This window comes from Hippoglossus hippoglossus, chromosome 5, assembly GCF_009819705.1.
Source record: "Hippoglossus hippoglossus isolate fHipHip1 chromosome 5, fHipHip1.pri, whole genome shotgun sequence".
Classification (NCBI taxonomy): Eukaryota; Metazoa; Chordata; class Actinopteri; order Pleuronectiformes; family Pleuronectidae; genus Hippoglossus; species Hippoglossus hippoglossus.
The window spans coordinates 16,744,086-16,768,973 of record NC_047155.1 but is presented as its reverse complement, the minus strand read 5'-3'; the positions used below and the strand labels follow the sequence as shown (position 1 = coordinate 16,768,973).

General features: G+C 39.6%; 2 protein-coding genes across 4 annotated transcripts; one reads left to right on the top strand and one right to left on the bottom strand.

Annotated features, from left to right (window-relative positions):
- Window positions 1–232: 232 nt before the first annotated feature.
- Window positions 233–7,815, bottom strand: LOC117761717 (insulin-like growth factor-binding protein 5). 2 transcript variants are annotated; one of them, XM_034585886.1, is made up of 5 exons: window positions 7,256–7,815; window positions 1,740–2,013; window positions 1,232–1,260; window positions 1,022–1,141; window positions 233–935 (listed from the first exon to the last, which is right to left on the bottom strand). In XM_034585886.1, the coding sequence occupies exons 1-5, from the start codon at window positions 7,259–7,261 to the stop codon at window positions 831–833; spliced, it is 534 nt and encodes a 177-aa protein (XP_034441777.1). In that variant the 5' UTR covers window positions 7,262–7,815; the 3' UTR covers window positions 233–830. The 2 variants fall into 2 exon arrangements, with proteins under 2 accessions (XP_034441777.1, XP_034441776.1); XM_034585885.1 differs by lacking the exon at window positions 7,256–7,815 and having other exon boundaries at window positions 1,740–2,320.
- On the top strand, window positions 5,297–24,365 carry LOC117761714 (SPRY domain-containing protein 3-like). Of its 2 annotated transcripts, none has more exons than XM_034585882.1 (11): window positions 5,297–5,406; window positions 7,966–8,112; window positions 8,264–8,339; window positions 13,553–13,677; window positions 14,829–14,961; window positions 15,100–15,288; window positions 19,340–19,489; window positions 22,237–22,294; window positions 22,665–22,784; window positions 22,889–23,019; window positions 23,112–24,365. In XM_034585882.1, the coding sequence occupies exons 2-11, from the start codon at window positions 7,985–7,987 to the stop codon at window positions 23,244–23,246; spliced, it is 1,245 nt and encodes a 414-aa protein (XP_034441773.1). In that variant the 5' UTR covers window positions 5,297–5,406; window positions 7,966–7,984; the 3' UTR covers window positions 23,247–24,365. The 2 variants fall into 2 exon arrangements, with proteins under 2 accessions (XP_034441773.1, XP_034441774.1); XM_034585883.1 differs by having other exon boundaries at window positions 5,387–5,583.
- The last annotated feature ends 523 nt before the right edge of the window (window positions 24,366–24,888 follow it).

Genomic DNA, 24,888 nt, shown 5'->3' with positions numbered 1-24,888 from the left:
TCTGATACCTCTGGTTTTAATTAGTTATTTTCTTCTTCTTCTTCTTCTTCTTCTTCTTCTTCTTCTTCTTCTTCTTCTTCTTCTTCTTCTTCTTCTTCTTCTTCTTCTCTTGCTATTGAATCAAGGGACTAGATACATTTACTTTGTGAGAAATCATATTTTTATTTTTAATAAAATATCAATTCAGAAACTCAAAAAACAGAACATTTTCTTAAAACTTACTTGAAAATAATGCCAGCATGTGCATTTGTCTTGTGTCTGCTCTTATGAGCTAGTCAACTTATATATGTTAGTAATATTAACATAAATAAAATATCATATACAAAGTAACATAAATAGAATAACATTTATATATTATATACACAGAAATAAAATTAAAGTGGTTTCAATGTAAGAAAAATATTATATAAATATGATATACTGGGTGCATACAAAATGCCAAATTACATTTTATGTATGGTTTATATATCTAAAAACAGGTTTCCAATTGTAATTATAAAACTTGACATAAGATATTTATGGAGTTAAAATCTTGAACTTAAAAAGTAAACAACTTGAAAATGTGCAAAAGTTTCTGCAGAGTTGTTGCAGAGTTAAATGATCAGGGAGAGAGATGTTGTCTCTGCAAAGTCTTTCCCCAAAGTAATAAATCAGATCAATACAACCTCAATATTTTCAGCAGAGGGCGCAAAGAGACAAAGTTACTAAGATTTTGACACAGTTCTTCATTGGTGGAAAGCTGTTTGTGGCTGATGGAGAATGAACCAGTTTCTCTGTGTGATGTTCCTTCATCTTTATCCTCCTCTGCTTCAGTCCAGTCTCTATGCCACTCAGCAGCTCAGGCGGCCTTTCTCTCTGGTTCCTGTAGAGACCAGCATGCCTTTCTCATCCACACACCAACACTTTCCACGCTGCTTCCCTCGAGATGACCAACACTGCACAAACACACAGTGAAGCTTTAACTCGAGCTGTAAATACAACCAGATCTCGGATAATGTGATTTGTCGAAGATTGAACTCACCTGCTTCTTTCTGAAGAAGCCACGCTTGTCACAGTTGGGCATGTAGATGTCATGGTTGGAATTAAATAAATGTGCATCAAGCCCTTGGATGAGTGTTGTTAGCAGTTTTCGACATGGAGCCTGGAGGAAGAGTTAAACAGGAACATGTGAGTGTGTGACTGATTTCAGCTCAGTGATTTTTACTGTTTCACTGATGAAGAGGATATTTACCTCCTCTGGATCCTCAGTGGGAGCTGGATCTAGGATCAGATAAAGACATAAATATTTGCACTGATCACTGTTTAAATTGAACAACATGAATTTCATTTTACTATGAGGTCAGCTTTAAGTTTTCTTTTTTAATAACTCCTAAAAAAAACCTCTATTCAATCTCAGGTAGTTAATGGCAGAAATAATTAGAACATAACTAATTGATGCTTTCACTGGGCCATAACGACATGTTATTAGTACATGTCACTATGTCTGATGATTTTATTCCAGAGGACTGAGCAGCAGAAGAAACCCATGGTGTGTAAAAATAGGCGTTTCTCTGTTTAAATTTGATCTTGACCTTAACAAACTCATTATCATATCTCAGAAAGTTTAGCTGTAAATCCATTTGTTGATTAAATGGGATGAGATGTTAGAAATCCACCACTGTTTCTCAGCTAAATTGTTACTCTGCTTCATCCATTCCCTTCCATCATCTTCCTGACATGAGGTGAAGTCTGAGGCTTACCTGCAGTGTGGATCTTCTCCGTCGGGGTTATGCTGCTGTCATTACTGCAGACCCCTCTGCCCTCCAGCAGAGCTCGGAGAGGCTTCGGCTCATCCTGTGGAGGTGCACAGCTCAGCCCACGGGCACAGCTCGGAGTGTAGACTCCACACGGTGCTCCAACAGCCAGAGAGGTGGCGTTTAAATCCACCAATGGCTGACTCTGTGAGGGCTTTCCTTTGCAGCCAGGACATCCTCTGGAGCGTGTGGTCAGCGGCACTGGGCCTGACAGAGCCAGCTGCAGGAGGAGCAGCATCAGGATGTTGAAAGAAAGAAGCATCTTACTCTGAAGTTGGTCCATTAATAGATAATAACAGTCCAGTCTGTCAGATTTCCTATCCTGACTCTGTTTGCTCTACCTTAGTGAAGTTCCACTGACTGAAGTTTGCCTGTGTCTGAAGGGTTATATAATTCCCTCGAGCCAAGACAAAATGATAATGAGCCTGACAGACAACACTGGCGGCAGCTTTTAAAGAGACTTAAGCAGAGGGGGGAAAGGTAAGGGAGGGTACGTGATGGAGAATGTTAGCTTTCTCTCTCTCATTTCCACACAGCCGAGCACACCCCGTTTCACTTGTATCTGACACACACAGACACGCACACACACAGTCTCGATCACGTGTGCTCATACCATTTGTTGTCTGTCATCCCACAGGATAGTAATGTTTTCTGCGTTGACATAAATCACATGCGATCACTGTGTACGCTGCTCCATTGCTCTCTCCCTCTCTCTTTTCCTCACTGTGAAAGACATTTATATCCAGAGGTGAAGCTTTAATGGGACCAACCGATTTCTCTGCTGGTGTTTTTCAGAATTATTGCTGGTCATCATAAAATAAATATATTATTTTCATCAGAATTTATTAGAATTTGTCAGTCACCAAGGTTTCAGGCTCAGAACTTAAATCACCGACACAAATTGAATACGAAATTAAAACAATCAGCAGTGGTGTAAGAACATTTATGAGTAGGTAACTGTATGTAGTCTAATATTATTTTTTCTATCGGCCATCAGCAGATGTTAGGGACATAACCTCAGTTGTTATCAAGTGTTTTGGCCTTGTAATCAACGATATTAAATATCAATTCAATTCTACGCAGGGAGTTGGACAAAAGAATCAGACCTGGTCATAGTGTGGTACTGACAATATGGGATGGGACTGTAAGCCGCTGGCCCACGTCCACCAACATCTCATGGACTTGCTCCATCTGACCACTCCTAGTCAGTGGAGGAGGCCCTCTCTGTCCCTGTTTCCTCTCACGGACAAATGATCTTTGAACTGCGCTGGATGTTTTGGATGGCAAGGCATTGCTAGCAGTTTTAATTGTTGCTGGACGGCATTTGAGTTCCTGGTTGTGTCTCCACGTATACCTACCATGGGAGAGACCTATTTTACAACCAGTGAGGATGTGACTGAGGGCTGCTGGAGTTAACCATAGTGCGCAGGATGAATCTTAGTTCAGCCACTGCTGTAGGTGTTTGTGTGAGGGAAGGACGTCATAGGTTGCCCTAAGCAGGAAGCAAACCCTGCTTAGTAACAGTGGCAATCAAAATAGTAATCATAATGATGATGATGATGATGATTATCAATAATAATAATAATAATAACTTTCTTTTTATAGCACTTATCATAGCATCAAAGTGCTTTACCGAAACAGAACAACAGAGCTTAAAAACAGAACAGACAGTAAAAAGTCTATCATAGGTCTGTTGAATAGGATTTAACTTAGGTCCATTTCAATCAAATATAATATTAAACTGTTTTTATCAAGCAAATGGCTCAGCAGTCAATCATCTTGCTGCAGCTCTGTGCAGTTTATAATAAGCTGGCAACATAGTAGTTCTCTGAGATTGATTTGATATGTAGTTTAGAACACAAGATCAGTTACAATCATATATTAAAAGTTGGCCTCATAAAGTACTCAAAACAATACAAGAAACCTAGTTACAGTAACAGGAGTAAACATTGCGTTTGGTGCACCCTTTTAGTTCTTGTTTACGACTCTAACCCTTTAAATAGCTACCACTACCAAACTTTGTTGACGGCGTGTATTTACAAAGTCTGTAACTGCAGGGCTGAAGATTCAGAGGGACTGGCCGACAACATCAGGCTGAAGGTGTGCCACTCAAGGCTGGATGACTAAGACATTAATAGCCACAGGCAGAAAGTCCCACCCTGTAAATTCCACTGGGTGTGAGCCACAAACAGTTTAAATTAGGAGACAGGATGAAAGAATCTGGCAGCTTGTTTTCCACAGTTATAACATTAATAACCAGCCTGCCAGTTCATCTAAGACTGAGATGTCTATGAGAATAAAATGGATGTGAAAACAGCCTGATACTTAGGTTAGATTGGGTATGTGGACATCAATGCAAGCAGGATTACATTAAATTGTGGTTATAGTATGTGACCTAAATCATTTTTATATTCTATGTTTGGTCCTTAGGTCTAAGGTTATTTTGCATCAGTGTTGATGAGGTACTTTGATCTTTCAATCAATTTATTGATTCATTCAATATATAAATATTTTCTTTTTTCAATTTCTAAATTTTAAATTAGACCACATATTATTTATCTCAAAGCTCAAATTATTAGTCTATTCATCAACTAGATGGGCAGAACATAAATATTAGGTTGCTATTTTGTTGTTTGGCCCTCAGGGTATGGGGATAGTCATGTTTTTTTCCCATTTCAAAACTTTAAAGACTCGATTAATCAAGAAAATAATTGGTAGATTAATCAATAATTATAATAATTTAGTTCCCACCGGGGAAATGTTTTAGGCATTTCAGATGTTTAGATTCTTATCATCAGTACCATCAGGGAGGCGTCTGATCTGTGTCTTTGATCAGCTTAATTCTGCAGCTTGACAACGAGCTCAAACATACAGTCAGAGTCACGAAGACATCTTCTCTAAAAACAAGGAGTCCTGCAGCAGATGAGATGAACCCCAACAGAGTCCAGATCTCAACGTCATGGGGTCAGTCTGAGGTCACATGAAGATACAGACGACACTGAGACACACGATCCACAGATACTTTTTGATTCAGGTTTTCTATATTTATTTTTTATTCCACTTTCTAGACAGTGCATTCAATTCCATTTATTGTGGACAGCCAAAGCAAAACGGCATCCTTAACCCTAACCATGACCAATTTACATCTTACCACTAACCTTAAACAAATGATGTTTTACCTCATTAGGACCGGACTTTGGTCACTATTCCGATTCAGATTTATCTGTAACTTCCACAATACTCATTACAGCATACATAGGAGCGAAGTGCTCCAAGTCTTAACCCTCAAACAGTCCTTTAAGAAAAAAAAATTCCTTACTCTGTTGGGTCTATGCTTACACATGCTTACACACGCGTACACACACAAACACACACAAACACACACAAACAAAAACAAACAAAAACAAACACTCACAAACACGCACACGCACACACACACACACACAGCACTGCACAGGTTAAGGACTTCGCGCAGAACTTATCCTGTGACGTGATTGGATGAGGGGTGAGAAGGCGGGACTTCCGGCGGCGCAGGTTGGAGTAGAGTGACAGACTTCACGTCCATAAAAGTGGAAGATAAAGCGAAGGACGACGCGCCAGAGGTTTTAACACAGTAAGGACTCGGTGTAAGAGAGAGGGGCTTTAATGGCGAGGCTCGGACCTCACGTGTATTCATGTTTACGTCCTGTTCTTGGCCACAAAGCGCGACAACGTAAAGACGCTGAAAGCAGCGAACCGGCCGAGTAGTTGGGCTAATGTGCTGCTGCCTTCACGGTAGGCTCGTAAAAAGGTAAACTGGGGAAGTGAACACGCAACAAAAACAGTACGAGGCATCAGCTCGCTGCTTTGTTTTCTGTCTCAAAACTGCTCATCAGCTGGACTCTATATATCTGTATTCAGTTTGATTCAGGCTGATGACATACAATGACGAGCCAACGCTTTCCTTTTACCCCTCGTGATCTAAAAGGAACAGCTCTTTAAAACCAAACGCCGAATGACTCCTACTACAGAGACTCGTTCCTGTAATGAATTGATCCAGTAAAAGTAAAAACATCCAGTAAAGATGTATTTGTACTGATTCACCAGCAGTTGTGTAAAGCGCGATCACTTGAGTACTACAGCCGGACAGAGGAAAAAGGAAATAGATCACTAATACATTGGTGGAAGAAGTACTGAGACATTACTATAGCAACAAACTTGCTGCTGTGTGTTAGCGTCATGCGTTTTCAATTTAAATCTTGTGTAATATACTTTTATATACTCTTAAAGTATCTCGAATTAAAGTACTTATTATGTAATTATGTGCCTACTATGTTGAATTGCCTATTTGTAAATAACCTAGTATATCATTAGGTACATACTGTGTAATATTGAAGTTATTAAATTCATGTAGTGACATGTACAATAGTTGCCTCCTGAAAGTTCAAGCAGCAGAGTTATGAGGCAACAGGAAATGATTAATACTCAAGAAAAACAAAATGTCCTCAACCAAGTAAACTGATCTTCAATCAAACAATCTTGACTGACAGAAAATTGTCTAACTATTCTGATAATTCACTAATTATTCAGTAAAGTAATTCATTAAAAAGTTGTTCCAATTACTTTTTTTTTAGGATTAACTATCATTCTACTATAAATACAGAAAATGTAAAGGTAAACAAGCGCTTTGAATTCAACACCTCGGTGTAAGAAACTTTAGACAGATGTTGTTCACAATTTCCTGACATGTCATGAAGTAATTTATCATTTGGTTAATTAAGAGATAATTAACAGCCCCTCCTGTCTGACCCTGGCTGCTAACCGGCAGTGTCGGCTGACAGTCATGTTGTATGTAGGCCAGACTCAGGGCGAGGACTCAGGTATGTGACCATATTCTGGGTAACCTCTGATTCTACCTGTTAATTCTGAACTCCTCGAAGCTAAAGAACGTTTTAAAGAATGTTTCTGATGTGAAACCTTTATTTCATGTGAAAAAAAAATAAAAGGGCTATTTCACAGTTTTTCTCCATCCAGACCACATTAAAAACCACTATTTGGCAAGGCCAGGTATAGTGGTTCTATCTAGACCTGGTCTGATGTGGTCTGGGTGGAGAAGAATGTAACTTTGACATTGTGTTGCTTCACAAATAAGAAAGCGGTTTTACAAACCTGAAGACTGGTTTTAACATTCCTTCCACCGCAGAATCGAAAGCTGCTAATTGAAAGCTAACTTGAAATAATCAGCACTAAATGTATTAATTTTTCACAGCCTTATATCAGTGACATGTTGGCAAATGTTAGCATTTAGGTTCAGACTATTTCAGGTAGACAAAGACCAGAAGTGCACCACACAGTCTGAGTGTGTTTCCCACACACTGACATTAACATAAGATCCAGTCAGAAGCCGGTTTGCATTGTGTGGAAAACACCCAAGGGAGGCACCTGATGACCATCACAGGGCGAACTACAAACAGGGGACTCACATGCATGCCTCTTGGCGGTGTACAGTCACTGTCCAGGCCTTTGCTTGTCTGTGGAATGTGGGATTAAACGTAAATGGAAAAACACAAACGCACAAAGGGGAAGTGTGTGGCCTGAGGATCAAACCTACGTCCTTCTTGTTGTCACAGGCAACAGTGGTGATCCTATTGTGGCCAAATGTGTTTGCCCTCCCTCTGCTCACAGCTTTAATGAATTGAATTGTCCTCAAGCTATTTGTCACGATCGCTGTGCTTGTTGTATGTTTCAACAATGGAAGCAATTCTGAAGATTAGAATCACAGTTTTTTTAGTCTGCATATTATTGTACAATTATTGTACATTGTTATTTTACTGCTGCATTGGGTTTTACGTTAAATTAAGTTGACTGAACAATCACAAGAACCTTTTGTTTGAATATTTCAATCAGAAAAATCATCAGGCGCGTGGTGTCTGCTGGCGCCCCGCACGCAGAGGCCTTGGTCCTCCTGCAGCGGACGAGGGTTTGGTTCTGACCCGGCCCTTTGCTGCTTGTCTTCCCCGTGCGCTCCCTCCCCAGTTTCATACTTACTGGTTCATACATCTTACTTTAAATAATCCTCAGGCACAAAATATATAGATATAACTTAACGACCAGCCCTTTGTCTATGGAATAATTATTAAAAGATTATCTAAAGCAGTAATGCAGCTTGTCAATTTGTTTCCCTGTGTTCTAGATTGTGATGATTTTCAGACATGGACGACATAAACCTTCACTATCGCTTTCTGAACTGGAGGAGGCGAATCCGAGAAATCCGTGAGGTGCGAGCAGTGCGATATCGGGAGCGGCTCAAGAGGATGCTGAGAGATGGAGATGTACTCAGGTATCAGTGATGAGAGTTCAAACTGGAGCTTGTCATGCGGTTCATTTCCTGGTTTTATGCTCGAGCCCTTCCTCTGCCTGCTGAATCGGCATCCCACTTTCATTTGGCAGAAGTGATTATTATCGTAATATTTGTTTCTGTTGGGATCTAGGTATCATGGGAATTCAGATGAAGTTGGCTGTTTCGTGGCTGGCCGGCCGTTGTCAAGAAGAAATCGCTATTTTGAAGTAAGTCTTGATATCCTTACTCTGAGCACATGACTATTAATTTGACACAGAAGTAACAATAAAAAAGAGTCAAGGAGAGGTTACAGCTACACAAGTTATTTCCTGATTTGATTTCACATGAAAGTTTCCTGGCGTGGCTGCTGGAGGCTGCATCATGTATTTGGCCCACATGCTGTATCTTAGATTGATTCCCTCATCAAACTGTAACTCAAGCCTGTTGTAATCAGCTGGATTTTCCTTCATGTAACGGAGTGAACGTGAAATGTTTTAGGAGTTAACAAGAAGAGTTAAGCAGTACAGCCATGCCACATGTAAATATACTGTGTAAATATACTGTGTGTGTATATATATCTATATATGTGTGTGTTTACACTGTAAGAAAAAAAAGGGGGTTTCAGTGTGTAAGATTTAGGTGAAAGGTATATATTGGAAGAAATGGAATATAAAAATAATCCGAGAGATTTTTTCACAAATTGTTGTTTTCTTTACCCTGGAATGGGCCCTTTATATTTAAATTCTTTATATTTACATCTGGAGCGGGTCCTCTCTACCACCATGTTTTTAACAGTAGCCCAGACTGGACAATCTAAACACCTTTTGAGTTTTTATGAGAACTGAAGGCTTGGAGGGTGAGGTGAGGGGTATTCATCTGCAACACGACACTAGGTGTCACTCAATTTTACACACTGAAACTTTAATAACTTCCTTAGTGCACTTTACAAACTATTGTGGATATTTTGCAAAATAATCCATTTACTCTGCGTTTTGGTCTCTCATTCAAATGCAAACAGAGTTTTAAATAACTAAAACTGAGATTTTTACAAACGCCTTGCAAAGTGCAGACTTTAAAAAATTCCAGTTTCTGTGTATCACTGTGTACATGTAAAACAGAGCGATGTCACAGCTTACTTAGCACATGCTCACTTTTGCTTTGTGTAATGAGCATATGCTGCTCGGTGTAATTACAGGTTTGCAGCAAAATTTTGTGTAACTATAACACATAACCGCAGTGACAGGCATCTATCTCCCCAATATTAGAGTCACACATATGCGAATGTAAAGCAAATATATCATCAAAGTTCACTCCACGCAAAGCCACGCTTTGTGAATGTATTATTCATCCCCTCGCTTGCGTGATTGTAAGTGACCCGGGAGGCCAAGGTATTCCACTGACACATTTGCATAAGGGTGACTGTGCCCTTACTCGGGCTTACTTGAGCGTTTGTAGTCATTTTTGTGTTCTCCTCTGGACGGAGATATAAATCCACAGTAGTATGATGTATGATAACAGTGGTGCAGGCCAGCTCAGGTTGGCTTGGAAAGGCCATGAAATGAAAAGAAAAGGCCAAAAGGGTTTCGACTTGTGATGTAGTGAACTTGACAAAGTTAAAAATCCGTAGCTTTTGTTGTGTGATGTTGATGGACATCCACTGTCCCACAATTTAATACATAATGCTTTGTTCCTAAGAGTTGGAAATTATTCAATTCAAATTTTTTATATAATACCAAATCACAACATAAATTATCTCAAGGCTCATGACATAGTAATGTCGAGACCTTACAAAACATTAGAGAAAATCAAAGTTTGGACTTTTCAAAACTGGTTTTCAAGTAACTATTCAGCTCAGAAACATTTTAGAAACCTATTGGAGAATAAGCATGTAGTCAAAACAGTCTGAAGTATGTTTGATACTATTGGCTTTGCATCAAAGTCACGGTGTGATTGGTCCTTTGAGAGCACATCTACATCTCTGTAGAAAGTGATGATATACATTCATTTTTTGTTCTAAATGCAAAAGATTATTATGTAGTGTTCATTTTATTGCATTACTATACATTATGTAGGACACTGCCTTCATTCAGTGTGAGGAGAGGAGACTTGGCAGGCTCCTGCATCTGACCGCTCGCCTTCATCTTCTTAAACTGTAATGGAAAAATAAATCACCACACCTCCTGGGAATGGCCCACATCAGAGAAACAAAGATCTCTCACTTTGGAAATAGATTGGAGAAATTACTTGGCAGCTCTTTTTACATTGTGTGGTTAGCCTGGGCGTACAGTAATTACTGATTGTGTGATACTGATATATGGCAAAAATAATTAATTAATTAATTAATTAATTATGTCTCAGTCTCAACATAAAATATAGCAAATATCTATTTTTAAGACTCAACCAGCAGATTTTCCTCTGGATGCGGAACAGGTTTGACAGGAAAAACAGTTCACAAGTCAGCGCTAAGTACCTTTGTGAATGCACCCAAATGCATTGTCAATGTGGAGATCTGATCACTCAGACCACATTCGGAGATACTCTGGGACGCAAAAGTATTGCACTGAGGCACATGACTCCGCTGGTCAACAAGTGACTCTGCTCCTCCGAATCACTGTAGAACTGATCTTTATTAAAACCTGCTGAATTCCTATTCATGCTCCTTGATAAACAGGGCGTCGCTTCTTCTGCAACAATGAAGTTAAAACACAGCGTTGTGTTCTACTGTCAGCAAGAATGTGTGTGTGGGTGTGTGTGTTTGTCTCTGTCCCTCTTCACGTCACAAACTGATAATCACATGTATTTAGTTATAAATCCATGATGTCGGATCATGACTTTGGATCGTTCCGGTCGCTTTAACCCTGACGTCCTGACTGTGTGCGTCACGTTACATCTCGTGTTGGGTGTAGCAGGGGAATGCGCCGCACAGTGTTTAAACAAGTGTCTCATAAACTCTACAGCGAATCAAACAAACACAAAGTAAACGCCAGCCGTGTACGTGTCCATATAACTTGTCATCGGTGATGGTGTTTATAGTGTAAAATGAGCGCAGGTCAGAGGAAAAGTGAAGGGGAAGCTCCGGCATGAGACTCTGACACAGGACGACCAAACCTTTAATGAGCGTCTGTCCTGGTCCTGAAGCAGCGGTGTTTATTTTATGCAGAAACAGGACTAAAGGATCGCTAAAACAATGAACATAGCAGAAAACATAATACGATTATGTTCTGTCTCTGCATCGCGATGCATCTAAAAATCAAGAAATTTCCACACCTCTATTCTCAACTGGTGGGTCTGAAGACTCGATTCGATGAAGGTGGCTTTCTCATCTTCCCCCGATACCTAACTTTCACAGAACATAATAAATCATAGCTCATTACACATCATGTACTGGTTTGTTTATCACCCTGTTTTTGCTAATCCAGACAATGAAGTGAAAAAAACGCCTCGAGACCTGACTGTTCCTCGGAAGCAGTCATGTTCTAACTTGCCTAACACGCACATCCTGACGTGAAGTGTAACTGTAACCAACACTCTCAACCTTAGTACTGACATGTGCTTCAACCTTGTGACTCATTGTTTTGTGGGAGTCACGGAGGAGTAGGGAGGAAGCGATTTAGGTAAAATGAGCATATGAGTTAATACATGATATAAGTGGATACTGATTGTAGATCTGACAGTAGATATTACAGGTCATCTGCATGTTCAACACTGATACAGACAAACAGGGTCGTCTTCTTCTCAGTCCCATGACACCAGTGTTGAGGTCATGGGAAAGAACTTAAAAATTTCCTCTTCTCCGTGCCCTGGATTTGCCAGCAGTGCTCCGATTGCACTGCGTCCATCTAGGGCTCCCTGGGGATGATGTCATATGTTCAGTATTCAGTTATGATAACAGTGGTGCAGGCCAACTCAGGTTGGCTTGGAAAGGCCATGAAGTGAAAAGAGAAGCAGCGCCAACACAAAAGCAAAATACAGTGTAATGGCGTATAAAAATGTTGGGGTGGAGTCTGATTTTCCCTCCATCAAATCTCAGCTCCCCAGAAGTAAAGCCAAGATGGATTGATCGCCACCTGGTGGCTGTCTGTAGTATAGGTCTTAAATCACACCTCCTCTGTGTTAAAATGTCAAAATATACGTCAAATAAATATTTTTCAAAGATGGTTTCAGCCATTTTAGGTAGTTGTTATCACACTGATTGTCCAAGTGTTAATTCTTCCAGTAAGTTTGGTTTTAATTACTAATTAAATGCTATAAAAATGGGATGAAACTGACTCGTGATTGTTTGAGCGGGTGTGAGGATGTGACCTCAATACTGGCTCCATCCTCTGATTGCTACTGCACAGACTCTGTGTCCAAATGTGCAAGATGGCAGCGTTTGTATTCAGGATATTTTGGCTTCATTTCTGCATAGCTGGAGGAAGTGGAGATTGGTCGTCCATCTCGATATCCACGTCTGTCCAAACAGAAGTTGTCATTGCCTCCAAAAAATAAATCTTCCTGACTAAAGTGATCTGACAGCACCTGTAGTGCAACTGGCACATGTCTAAACAAATACCTAAAAACTATTGAGTTTATTCTGTGATAATTAGCAAATGTTAGCATGCAACATATAAAAGCTGTAAAAAAAATATTACTTTGCTTGCTCAAAACCTATTTATTACCTCCACCAAGGAAGTAATGTTTTTCACCCCTGTCCACTTGTTTGGCTTGATCTGGACAAAGGTGCAGATCCAGGATTTTTTTAACATTTAACTTTGTCAGCTTGTTTTATTTTTCAATGTTTTCACCAATGTCCAAGGGAATAATTCATGGATCTTAATGAAAAAAGGTGTATTTAAGGCACTGATATCTAGGAGTGTGTAAAATCTGATTCAGCTTTGATTGAGTTTAAGGGGCTGTTGGACCTTGGTCGAGCTGTTGAGTGTAATTTTCATCAGCAAATGTTACCATACAACATGTAAAGGATGTATAAATATATTACTTTTCTTGCTTAAACCCGATTTATTTGTGGATATAGATTATTTGTAATGTACACATCTATGACAGTGACTGATTCACCTTTTTCTAACAACATTTACAACAGAAAAATATATTGATAAGTTCTAAATAAATTTGTGCATGTCCTTCACATTGACTGCACCCTCCCCTCCTCTTCCTCTGTTATAACGAATTTGTTCTGCTTATATGCTCTCACATTGTAAAAGCCTCCTACACGTTATAAGTACTTAATGACTGGATGTGAAAACATAGTCCTTTAAATCCTCTCGTTAAAAGACGTGCCAAAGGAACGATAGACTGACTCCTCACATTTTTAAATTTAGCAGAAATATTCTATTGCTTCTGGCTATGCTTATGCTCAAGTCTGCTAATAAAAATGTTTGTCTTTAGAGATTTATAATCTGCTCTTGTGTCTTGGTGATAAATCCACCTGTGGTCTTTGCAGGTGACAATCATGGATACAGGAGTGAGGGGGATGATCGCTGTGGGTTTGGTGCCTCAGCTCTACAAACTGGACCACCAGCCGGGCTGGCTCCCACATTCTGTGGCTTTCCATGCTGATGATGGCAAGTACGTGTCACTGATAAATGTATTTACAGCCACACTGTAGACTGAACACGTTGTTAAGGATACACAACATGGCACTGCAGCAGAAAACTCTAAATCTGAGTCAATGTAATGTTATACATTTCGTGAATGTTTCACACATCCCCTACAGAAAAGCTACTGTGTGTAAGTAGTAGTGGCACAGACTGAGGAACTGCGGGCAGAGCACTTTTGTCTGTTCATGAAGAGCTCAGTCAAACAAACTTGTTAAGGTCATGACAGGACACACTTTTATGTTTTATGCTCAGTTCTCGGAATCCTTTTACAACTTCTAGGAAGAGAATTTTCTGTCAGTGAGAGAACAAAACTTGGTCTGATGTTTTAGGAACTTGACCAGACATAGAGAGCCTGCTCATACACTCTCTAACACTTCCCCTAAAAAGTCTCACAGTGCTGGGAACTCAAAGAAACCAACATCACACAAGCACTGTAGTTTCTAACATAAAGTTTGGACTCATTATTTTTTATGCCTTCATTAGAGACAGTTAAGAGACTACAGGAAATGACATGCAGCATTTGGCGTGATTCGAACTGCGGATGTTTCGGTTAATGGGGCAGCACCTTAAACCAGGGCGCCCCAGTAATTTAGATTTTTAAACATCTGGGATTTATCAGTGTGATAAATGTGACTCAGAGTTCAACTAAAGAATGGTGAAAACATGCAGGAGCGCTTCTAAGGGACTTTGGAGACCTTAGGCAAAAGGGGGACCTAGGGGGCCCTAGATTGAACCAAACCTACCCCCCCCCCTTTCTCCTCAACCAAACCTCTAAATTAACAATGCTTTTGGCAGAAAGTAAGTGGCATGATAGATTCATAGAATCTAAGGGGCTTGTCACAAATTCGTCATTGATGTGGATGAACGTAATCAATTGTACTCAGGGGCCCCCTCTCAGCTCAGGGCTGCTTTTCCTCCCCTGTTGCAACACCACTTCAAACATTAATAGCATACTTTTCTTTGTTTTGTAATACCTACTGGGAGACGGATGATGCAAATGAGCGGCCGATTATGTAGTATTTTTTCTGAATGGTCATCCTCTGAAGTTTTCCTGCCAAATCTGAAAACGATGAGCCACGGTGATCATCAGTTCATCCTGTTCATCATGTCTTTCCACAGGCTGTACAATGGCAACACTGTTGGGCAGCAGTTTGGTCCAAAGGGCTGCAGAGGTGACAGAATCGGCTGTGGAATATCCATGGACTCCGATGATGGACAACTGACTGTGTTTTTTACCAAGAATGGTAAAGAAGTGAGTATTTCATTATCCTTGCATTACTTTACTTTACACTGAATGTCTTTAACTAGCATAAGTTTAAAAGTGAATGCCTATTTTTTTTGTTCAGTTCATACTTTGCTAAACAGTATGTGTTGGCGAATGTGTGCTCAGGTCGGTAGTGTGGAAATCCCAGCATCGCCTGAAGCTCTGTACCCCGCTGTGGGAATGCACTCTTTGGGGGAGGAGGTGCTGCTGGACCTGAATGCTGAGTGGGGGATGGAGGAGGATGATGGACAGATGATTGTGGACAGTCATGAAGAGGACTGGGGCCGTCTCCATGATGTCAAGGTGACCGGCACGGTAAGTCCTATCAATTTTACAGTGAATAAAGAGAACGTAAAATCTGAAAGGTTGTCGCCCACATAAAGCCTCACGCTGTGTAATGACTGGCTGGTGTCAGTGGGAGGATGATCTACAGAAAAACTGCACATAAAAGGTTAATTAAGGTCGGCGACTCACTGATTGGTTTGGCTCCTTTTTTCCCGCCCAGTGGTGGGTAGAGTAAACAGAAACAGTACTCAAGTAAAACTGTTGTTACTTCATAATTATTATACTTGAGTAAGAGTAAAAACGCACTCAAGTAGTGAGTAACTTCATCAGAATGTATTGCTTTCAAACTGGTTATTGAGAGGTAATAACAATGTAAACTGCACGTTAATTTTCATTAATAAAGTGACATATTCAATATCAGGCAAATGCCAAAATACATGAGGTTAAGCAATGTTTGCTTTCAAACATCAAGAAAAAAACGTGAATCCGCATAGGAAACGCTTGGAAACGCTTTGCATAACAAACTCAAAGTTTGCTTACAAATATTTAACTTATTAACGCAAGATATGAAAATGCAGAGATTACAAATTTAAATCATATTCCAATAAATTAAACAAAACAAAAAATCTATGTAAGGAAGAAAGGGTTCTATCAGAGTAGATAATATCAGACTTTAAAACTCTTCAAGTTACAGGTGTGGGACTTGGAGTTTATGTAAATTGATAAACTGTTCAACATTATTGAGTGTTTTATTTACATGAGATACTAGTGATAGTTTTGACACTTTATGTGAATATAAGCCAATTATATAATTTGTCTATCATCTGTTAATTTTTTATTATGAAAACCAGAAGTACTCACTTGCTTATCTTGCAAAATCCACTTTATAATTCATTTAAGTTGTGTTGTTGTGTAGAGATTTCTTTTCAGGTAGGTCCCTCATACTGATCACTTGTCTGTAGAGAGTCAGAGAAATGAGCGATGAAGTCTCTTCAGCTGCTCTGAGCCGCTTCAGCATGAACCGTAAAGGTCTAAATATGAGCACACTCCAGATTCAGGGGGTGGTTGATTTGACTGTGGAGATACAAACGACCTCTGGATTGGCCGCGGTGGAAAATCGATGTGTGTCCGCTCAGCTGCGTGTAAAAATGATTAAATCATAGACATGTAAAAGTAGCGAGAAGAATGTGGCCCAATATAACGGAGAAGAAGTCCTTTCTCTTTCATCAAAGATGTAACTGAGTAGGAGTAAAAACTATTTAGCAAAACAACTTCTCTCAGGAGAACAATTTATTGAAAAAACTACTCAAGTACATGTAACGGAGTAAATGTAACGCATTACTACCCACCTCATCATCACTCATGTCAAACTGCTGGCTGTTAGAGTTGCATTGTGGGTAAAACCATGTTTTAACAAACAAGAAAGATGATTTGTATCTTTTTTTAACTGTCCCTTAGCAACAAAAACAGTCCAAACTTTTATTTGATTATGATTTTAAACCAAATCTTAATACAGCAACTCAGATATACTGTAAATATTAGCTGCTGAGATAGAAAGAGATATTTAGATGTTCTCAGAGGTGCTCATTGACCTCCTCTATCTCTCTCTGTGTGGGCCTCTACTCCTCCATCAGACAGCAGGGCTGCAGTGTTTGTGTCTGACTCAGACACTGATACGCACAAAACATGAACAGAAAGACGATGGGAGGAGATCGCAGCTGAATCGCCCGCAGGCAGGAGCATATAACCTGCCACCCTCACATTCATTTATCCTTTATTTTCACAAATCTGGCTCTGTTCTCACCACAACCCACAGTCTGAACTCCCTGTAAGTCATCACTTAACCCATGTGCGTGTTCTTATATGACATGAAAGCTGCCACAACAGGAAAATGTCAATTGCAAGTTTGTTGTTGTACATCTTGGTGTGAGTTTCTTTTTCTACTTCAGGGCAGTAGACTAGACTGCTCAGTCTAGTGGGGCAATTAGTTTTCTTTTTGGGGGGGGCACCTTTTCACACAGTGGACGTAGTGTTTTTCACAATTCTTCCCAATAGGAAATTCAACCAAGCTGTGGTATGATAATAATAATAATAATTATTCCTTCAATTAGACAGATTACTATGACTATAGAAGAGAGCATAATGTAGAGTTCACAAAAAGTTCAATCTGTCAAATGCTGAATACAATATTTCCTGAAAATAAACTGAAACTGGCTCAGGTGTTAACAGATTATTAAGATATTACTTGTTAACTTTCATCTGAATAAAGTCTCAGGTACAACACCAGAGCAGCTGTTTACCTCTATGTGCTGAAAAAAGAAGAACGAGGTGTATGAAGAAAACATCAGGTTCTTCAGAAACGAATCCTTCTGAAAATGAAATGACTACCGAGAATTAAAATGTAGTTTATACATTAGAATTCATTTCATGTGAATATGAATATGTGTAATTGAAGTGTTATTAATGCTCTGGTAACAGTAGTTGGGTTTAATCTGGGGATCACATTTTCAAACACTACTGTTAATCTCATGCAGCCTGCTTATTGTCATAAAAGACAAATGTATTAAACTAGGGAAATATATTTAGAACTATGTTATTAATACACTTTAGAATGAGATGTTCGACAGAACAGCTTGGTCCCTTAATAAAAAAACTAAAAAAAAATGTTTTCATTAATGTTTTTATCTTGAGATGGTCATATTCATCTTCTGGTGATGTTTTGGAAAGGATTAATATTTGTTGGTGCTGAGTTCCGGTGCTGGAGGTTATAAATCAGTTATGTTGTTCCTGTTGCCGTAGTTTGGTTGTAGAAGCCAAACAGTGTGATTCAGAAAGCAAGAGTCCAAATCTTGTCCTATTTTTCCCAGAAGGAAGGATTGTGGCGACCTATTTTTCCATCTCACCATCTCACATCCATATTAGGGTTATGTCTGAATAAAATACGCGTCTCATCTTGTTGAATTCTTCTCTGTCCCAACCTGAGAAGGAGGCAGCAGCCATGTCAGCGCAGGAGAAGAGTTTGAGTCATTACGAGCCGTTGAACGCACTCCACTCGTGGTTGTGCACAGCCCAGTTGACACACAGAAACATACAGTAGTCGTAGTGCTTAATTTAGCCTGTACAAGTTATTAAAGACAAGATATTTTGAGGGTTATTTAAAATAGCACGGATTTGAATTAATATCAATTTAATAAAGCAAAAGTAATGACTCAGTTACCACAGTACACTGTTAAAGCTTCAAAGAAAGTAGTGCATTAAGCATTATGGAGGTTAGTGGAACAGAAGCTACTTTGGAAATGGGGCAGGACCTCAGGTTTCTATATGGGACAGGAAAGCTGCTTTAAACCGGCCTGTGTAACTTTTCTGAACATCAGCCACTGTCGCCACAGTGACAGTTAAATGGTTTCTGTTTAACACTAAAACAGTAGCACATGTAGAGAAGACTCACAAAGTCAACTAACAGACTCAGTAATGTTGTCACATAGCAATATTTACCTAACGTTACCTTCCCATATCAGACTATTTGTTGGCAAACTTATCAAATAGTGCAGCTTTAATTATAAATAACATTTAAACCTTAATATCAGTGCACACCAAAGACTGTATATAAAGATGGACCACATGTCTCCACTTCCTCAAAATATATCAGATACGGGTTCTGCCATCTTGAAATGTTGACATCATTTGGAGTCTATGCAGTAGAGATTGTTGAATGGAGTTGAGTATTGTACTCTGTTGTATATTGTACTGTTACTGTAATCTTGGAGTAGGCTGGCACAGGAATTTCCTGCAGGATTAATAAAGTCTTATTTTATTGAAGTATCACCAATACACTTACTCAACCAATCACGAGTCAGTCTCAGCTGTCAATCACGAAGTTTGACCCTGTTTTTATCAAATCAAACCAAAATTATCAAAATTAAATGAAACTTGGACAAACATCAGGGAAGAACTACCCCAAACTACAGAAACAATCTTCGGGAAAAATAGCTTTGACTTAACATATTACAGCTGAACACTGTTTTAAATTATTGTCCTCCTCATATAAATCCTATTGACTCATAGCATGTGTGTTTCTCAGCTGCTGGAGTACATGGGGAAGGGGAAGAGCATTGTGGACGTGGGCTTGGCTCAGGCACGTCGGCCTCTCAACACACGCTTCCACTACTATGAGCTGGAGATCACAGATGATGGAGAGAAGTGTTACATCGCCCTGGGTCTGGCACGCAGGGTAAGAGTCTCCTCGTTTTATACATCACCGTAATGATCACATGTCATCGTCATTGACAGGCCTTGCGTTACTTGCTGTACAAACTCTGCGGTTATCTGCCAGCAAAGAAAACCTGTGTTTCCCTGCTGTCGCAGCTCGTCATCCCTCGCTCTCATACGCACCGCTGCGCTCACTGTTTCCAGTCTGAGTGATGGATGACTGAAAGAGGAAAAGCTATCAACAGAATAAATATTGTCTCATTTTGCCCCCACATCTGGGTTTCCATAGTGAGCAGGTTTCAATTGCATACTAACCGACAACGTTAACTACGATACTGTGAACATTCGTCTGTTTGTCTCCGTTCTTTGCCATTAAAGCTTTATTTTGCTCCCTGTGTCCAAACAAGAAGGAGAAAACAGAGAAGAATTTAAAGTGTGCAGGATTTCCTCAGGCTAAGCAATTAAAGGTTGATAACCCAATTAATTTGGAACCGTTGTATTTAATCAGAAATCATGACAGCGAGTGAGGATCCATATTTTGGAAATAAGGTGGGTCTGAAAGACAACTTGTTGAATGTTTATACTTGAGCGATGCCTCTGGCCTCGAATGAAATCATCATGAACTCGTGCACATCCTGTTTAATGTAAATAAAGCCGCTTAATAATTGCTGCAGACGCAGTCGTCATGTGATTTAAATGACAGATGTGAAAGGACGTGCGGCTCAGTGTGTTGTTTTTTGCTGTGGGGTTCAGCGCTCGCTCTGCTCTGTTATTGGAAGCTAATTGATCCAGCGTCACTCTAATCACGCTGCTGTTTTGCCAGCTGTGATGGTCCCTCTCTGATTGGGCAGTGCCGTGGAGCGTTCTCGCTCTCACCCTGAAACGTGGAGCTCAGCCGTCAGTTACTGTGAGGGCGTGTTGCAGCCTCAGCTCAGACCTGCGTGGAGAATAGACCTCTTTTCACTTCACTGTTGTTTTCCCGGAATTGTTTTCTTAACGTGTCTGAGGTTGTGTTCCACCTCCCATCGTCTCCTGCTAGAGACATCAGGAGCGTTACCGCTTCCAAAATCAAAACAAATTGCTCTCTTTCTCTCAGGGAAACACATTCTTTACAGTTATTCTATAGTTGCTTACATTAAAGAAAGCAGGAATTGTTTATGTTGCATTCCTTTGGTCATTTAAACTTCTGATTCTCTCATTACAAACACCGTATTGCTTTAATTCTGTGTAGTTCCTCCAGTCATATCTTATCACCCTTTCAAAGACTCAACTGTTTTTGTGGCCATCATCACTTTGGACCTCTGGGAATCAGATCTGTTTTCCGTTTTCCGTTTTCCGTTTTCTTGTGTGAAATCCGATAGGAAGGTTAGCTGGCGTTGAGGTGATTGAGCTGATCAGTATCACACTGAACGTGGAAGATGTTGGTATGCTGTTTGTTGACAAACCATCTTTTTGAAAAAAGAAGAGACGTATCTCCATGTACAGATCTTAATCTAAAATGCTCTACAGGGAGAAGCGTATACTCATAAATCAGAAGAAAATCAGGTTGTGTTTTTTTATATTTTGGGGAAGTTATTGTCTTTGCTAACAGCCCTCACCATAGTACATACTCTTTTAAGTGTCTTCTTAAACATACTTTTATCGGAGAGCCTTTCCTGAGAGTCTTAACTGTCTTTTAATTTATGTTATTGAGCATTTTACACGGCACTGGTATTTATACACTAATTTATTTTACCTGCTTTCTTCTTAACCTGAAGTTGTATTACCTGTCTGTTTTTAACTTACTGCCTTTGTAAAGCACTTTGTAACATATGTTTTGAAAAGTGCTCCATAAATAAGAATTATTATTATGTTATTAAAATACAATGATACATTAGTTTTCTGTTACCGGTAGCTCTGGGAATCTGGGCCATTAGCAAGCGGCACACAGGCAGTGTGCGGCCAAAACATAAAGACAGTGGACTGTGGAATGATAGAGAGGGGACCCAGGTTTACTGCCTTACACAGGTCATGGCTTGTTTATTTGTGTTAACATAAATATCCCAATGTCCCTCACACAATCTCTGCATGTTGCACTAACACACTAAACAAAATAAATACATAAGCACAAAAATAAAACTACATAAAGTTACATAAGACATTCTCTCAGAAACTAAATAAGTGCACTTGAAACCCAAAATAATTTAGGCACATTAGTCACAATGCTCTTTACACGTATTAAACATATATAGTGAAACATATAAACAACCTTTACACAACAAGCTCACACACACTCTCTTACACTTGCACTGTAATTACCGCTGTAATTACCGTTTACTTACAACTGGCAAAAATAACAATTAACAATACTAGGAACACATTTCTCTATGTTATAGATTACTAATGTCAGCTACACACACACTTGTGAAACTGCAACGTAACTTCACTGTCCCTGTTAACACTATGATCGTCGTGACTGCGCTCGTTAACAAACTACATTTCAAAAACCAACATCTGACACGTCTCTCTACTACATTAAACAGTACACAACGACTTAAAGTACCTTTACATTAGCTTAACAACCAATGTTGTCAGTATTCAAATCATTTTACAAAGTCCACTTACCATACCCTGAGAAACTTTCCATCTCAGACCTTCTCACAAAACACACTGATGTGGAAACGTAGAATAGTTTGAAGCTGAAGATCAACATGATACTATGATGTACTACATTGTATACTTGTGACTACTATGTACTTCTGCATCCTAACGTTCTGTGTGGATTTACAGGACTACCCTAAGAACAGACATCCGGGTTGGAGCAGAGGGTCAATAGCTTATCATGCAGGTGAGTTCGGGCTCATCGTGTTGTGCATGATGTGTTTTATCTCATTACATTTGTACAGTATCATATCTTACATCATGCAGTTTACACATTTACTATGCTACAAATGATCACATTGGTAACGGCACCAAATCATCACTAACATCTCTGTATGGATGGAATAGTTAATAGTCTTATAATGCATAGGCAGGTCAAGTTACATATTTGAAAGGTTGTATTTTAATTCTTTTATCAGCAGGAATGGGCCAGATGAAAAAGATTCATGTAAACATTGGCAATCATCTTCTGTTTTTTCAATCTTAATTGTATCACAGTCTCTCATGTATGAAACATGATGCAGTACTCAGCCCCCCCCCCCCCTTGTTCTTCACAGATGATGGAAAGTTGTTCCAGGGCAGCGGGGTTGGGGATGCCTTTGGACCGCGCTGTTTTGAAGGGGATATTATGGGCTGTGGGATCATGTTTCCACGTGACTTCAACCCTGGTTTGGGAGGTGAACATCTTCATGTTGTTTCTACATTTTTCAAAGCCCTGCGCCTCACCATGTGCTGCAGCCTCTAACCGTCTCTTTGTCTTTCTCTGTGTCTGCGCTGTCAGATGACGCAGAGGACTGGGACTTCGACGTGTTTCCCAAACCCTGCGAGGTGCAGAATGACTTGTACGCAAACAACGAAGATGAGGAGGAGGAGGAGGACGAGGGAGAGGATTTGGAGGGGAGGAAGGTCACAGTGAGTTTCTGTCGGAGTCTCGGAATATGAAGGCAGGGACTTGGCTGCAAACATTTACAGGATTTCTTTGCCGTCATCTTGTGTTTGAACAGGTGTTCTTCACCAGAAATGGAAAGGTGGTGGGCCGGAGAGAAGTGGCCTTGCCGTTTGGAGGCTTCTACCCGACGATTGGCATGATGAGCACTGGGGAGAAGGTCAAAGTGGACCTGCACCCCCTCAGTGGCTGAGCCGAGGGGGCAAATGAAAACGGTGAAGTGGTGAAATCAGAGCTCAGGTACATTTTGGAGAATGAACAATAAATAATACCTCCGCATCCGCAAAGGCTCCAAGATGTTACTTGAAAACTCACTCCAGTGTTGAAGGTCACTGTGGCTCCCTGGTGCTGTAAGAATTATTTAACATGCTGGTAGAATTGTTTTTAAATCAGGAATTATCAAAAATAATGTATGTTAATATGACATGTGCCTAAAAATCGTTTTATAATGAAATTATTTTATACTGAATGAAATTGTTTCGTCATAGGTTTTAAAGGGTAAAACACTATTTTTGACAATTTAAATCTCTAACAAAATGCCAAAAAGGGTCTCGCCAGAGTATTGAATGTAAAAATCCGAACAGAGCAGGCTCCAGTTAACAAATCAACCCCATCTGTCCTCATAAAAGAAGCGTTGTCAGCAATAATGAATGTCGGCAGACACGTAGCCCCACACTCGCACTCTGCAGCCAGACTGTGCTGATTACCAGAGGTCTGATGGGTTTCTTCCCATTGACGGTGTATTACTGACACTCAGTGGTGAGAAAAATCATGTTCTTCCAAAGAAACCGTTGTGCACTGAATGAACAGCGAGTTCACTCTCTGTAAAACTAGCTGCTTGATCGCTGTCGTCCTGTATGAGTGTGGGTGGAGTTACTGCTGCATATTTATCAGCAAATGTGCAAGTCACATGTATTGAGCACTGTGGGATAATTGGGGTTCAATAACAATTTGTTGAAACTCAATCCAAATTATAATTATGACCTTTCATTATGATATTCAAATATCTGTTTTGTTTCTAACTCAAGGTTGGTTTGATGATCATGACTGGGTCACTTTAATCGGGTACAACTTTAGTGTTTAATTGTACTGTTACAGGCAATGTACCGTCATTTGATACATATACAGGTAATATTTGTCATAAACATCTGCACCTAAAAGATGATACATCAAAACCAAAACCCTGTCAAAAAAAACAAAACACATATCTAAGGCTCTACATGATTTTTGAATATGAACATTCTTATTTAACCTAAACCCAAACAAAAAAAACCCAAATAATTAGGGCTGGACAATATGGACAAACTAAAAAAGAAAAAAGCCAATATCAATAATTACCTTTTTTTTTTTATCTGAGGCAGATCAGTTATGGTATTAGACTTCCTCACCGTGCTTGGACAATGCTATCTATCGATCATAGTGATGCTGCTTTTTCTTTATGAGAAGCTCGTATCTTTTTGAGGTTTGGAGCATTTTTCAAATTGAGCCCCACAGAAAAGACACTTTGTAGATGTGTATGGTATTAGATGTGTTGTCTGTGGATCATTCGTGTATTTTGGAGGAAATAGATACCAACTGTCACAAAAAGGGAAAATCATCAAGGGCAAGAGTATCAAATCCTGTCAGGACAAGAACAATTAATGACCACACGTGCTATAGTTAAAAATGTCTGAGTAGTTAGAATATTCAATCAAAGGTCTGAATGTTGAAAATGAAGCCTTAACTAAGATTTGCTGCTCTTGATATTAGAAAATGAACCAATGACCTTGTCTTTTCTAAGATCATGTTGTGATTGTTGTTTTAGCCATTGTTGGTAAAAAACTGTTATTTACCTG

Excerpts from the sequence above, each read along its gene's own strand:
- LOC117761717 (XM_034585885.1), bottom strand. The coding sequence starts at position 2,076 with ATGGACCAACTTCAGAGTAAGATGCTTCTTTCTTTCAACATCCTGATG. Across the intron at positions 1,261-1,739 it reads GGAGAAGATCCACACTGCAG|ATCCAGCTCCCACTGAGGAT; the intron begins GTAAGCCTCAGA and ends ATCTGATCCTAG. Across the intron at positions 936-1,021 it reads GCTTCTTCAGAAAGAAGCAG|TGTTGGTCATCTCGAGGGAA; the intron begins GTGAGTTCAATC and ends GTGTTTGTGCAG.
- LOC117761714 (XM_034585882.1), top strand. The coding sequence starts at position 7,985 with ATGGACGACATAAACCTTCACTATCGCTTTCTGAACTGGAGGAGGCGA. Across the intron at positions 8,340-13,552 it reads GAAGAAATCGCTATTTTGAA|GTGACAATCATGGATACAGG; the intron begins GTAAGTCTTGAT and ends TGGTCTTTGCAG. Across the intron at positions 22,295-22,664 it reads GTCAATAGCTTATCATGCAG|ATGATGGAAAGTTGTTCCAG; the intron begins GTGAGTTCGGGC and ends TGTTCTTCACAG.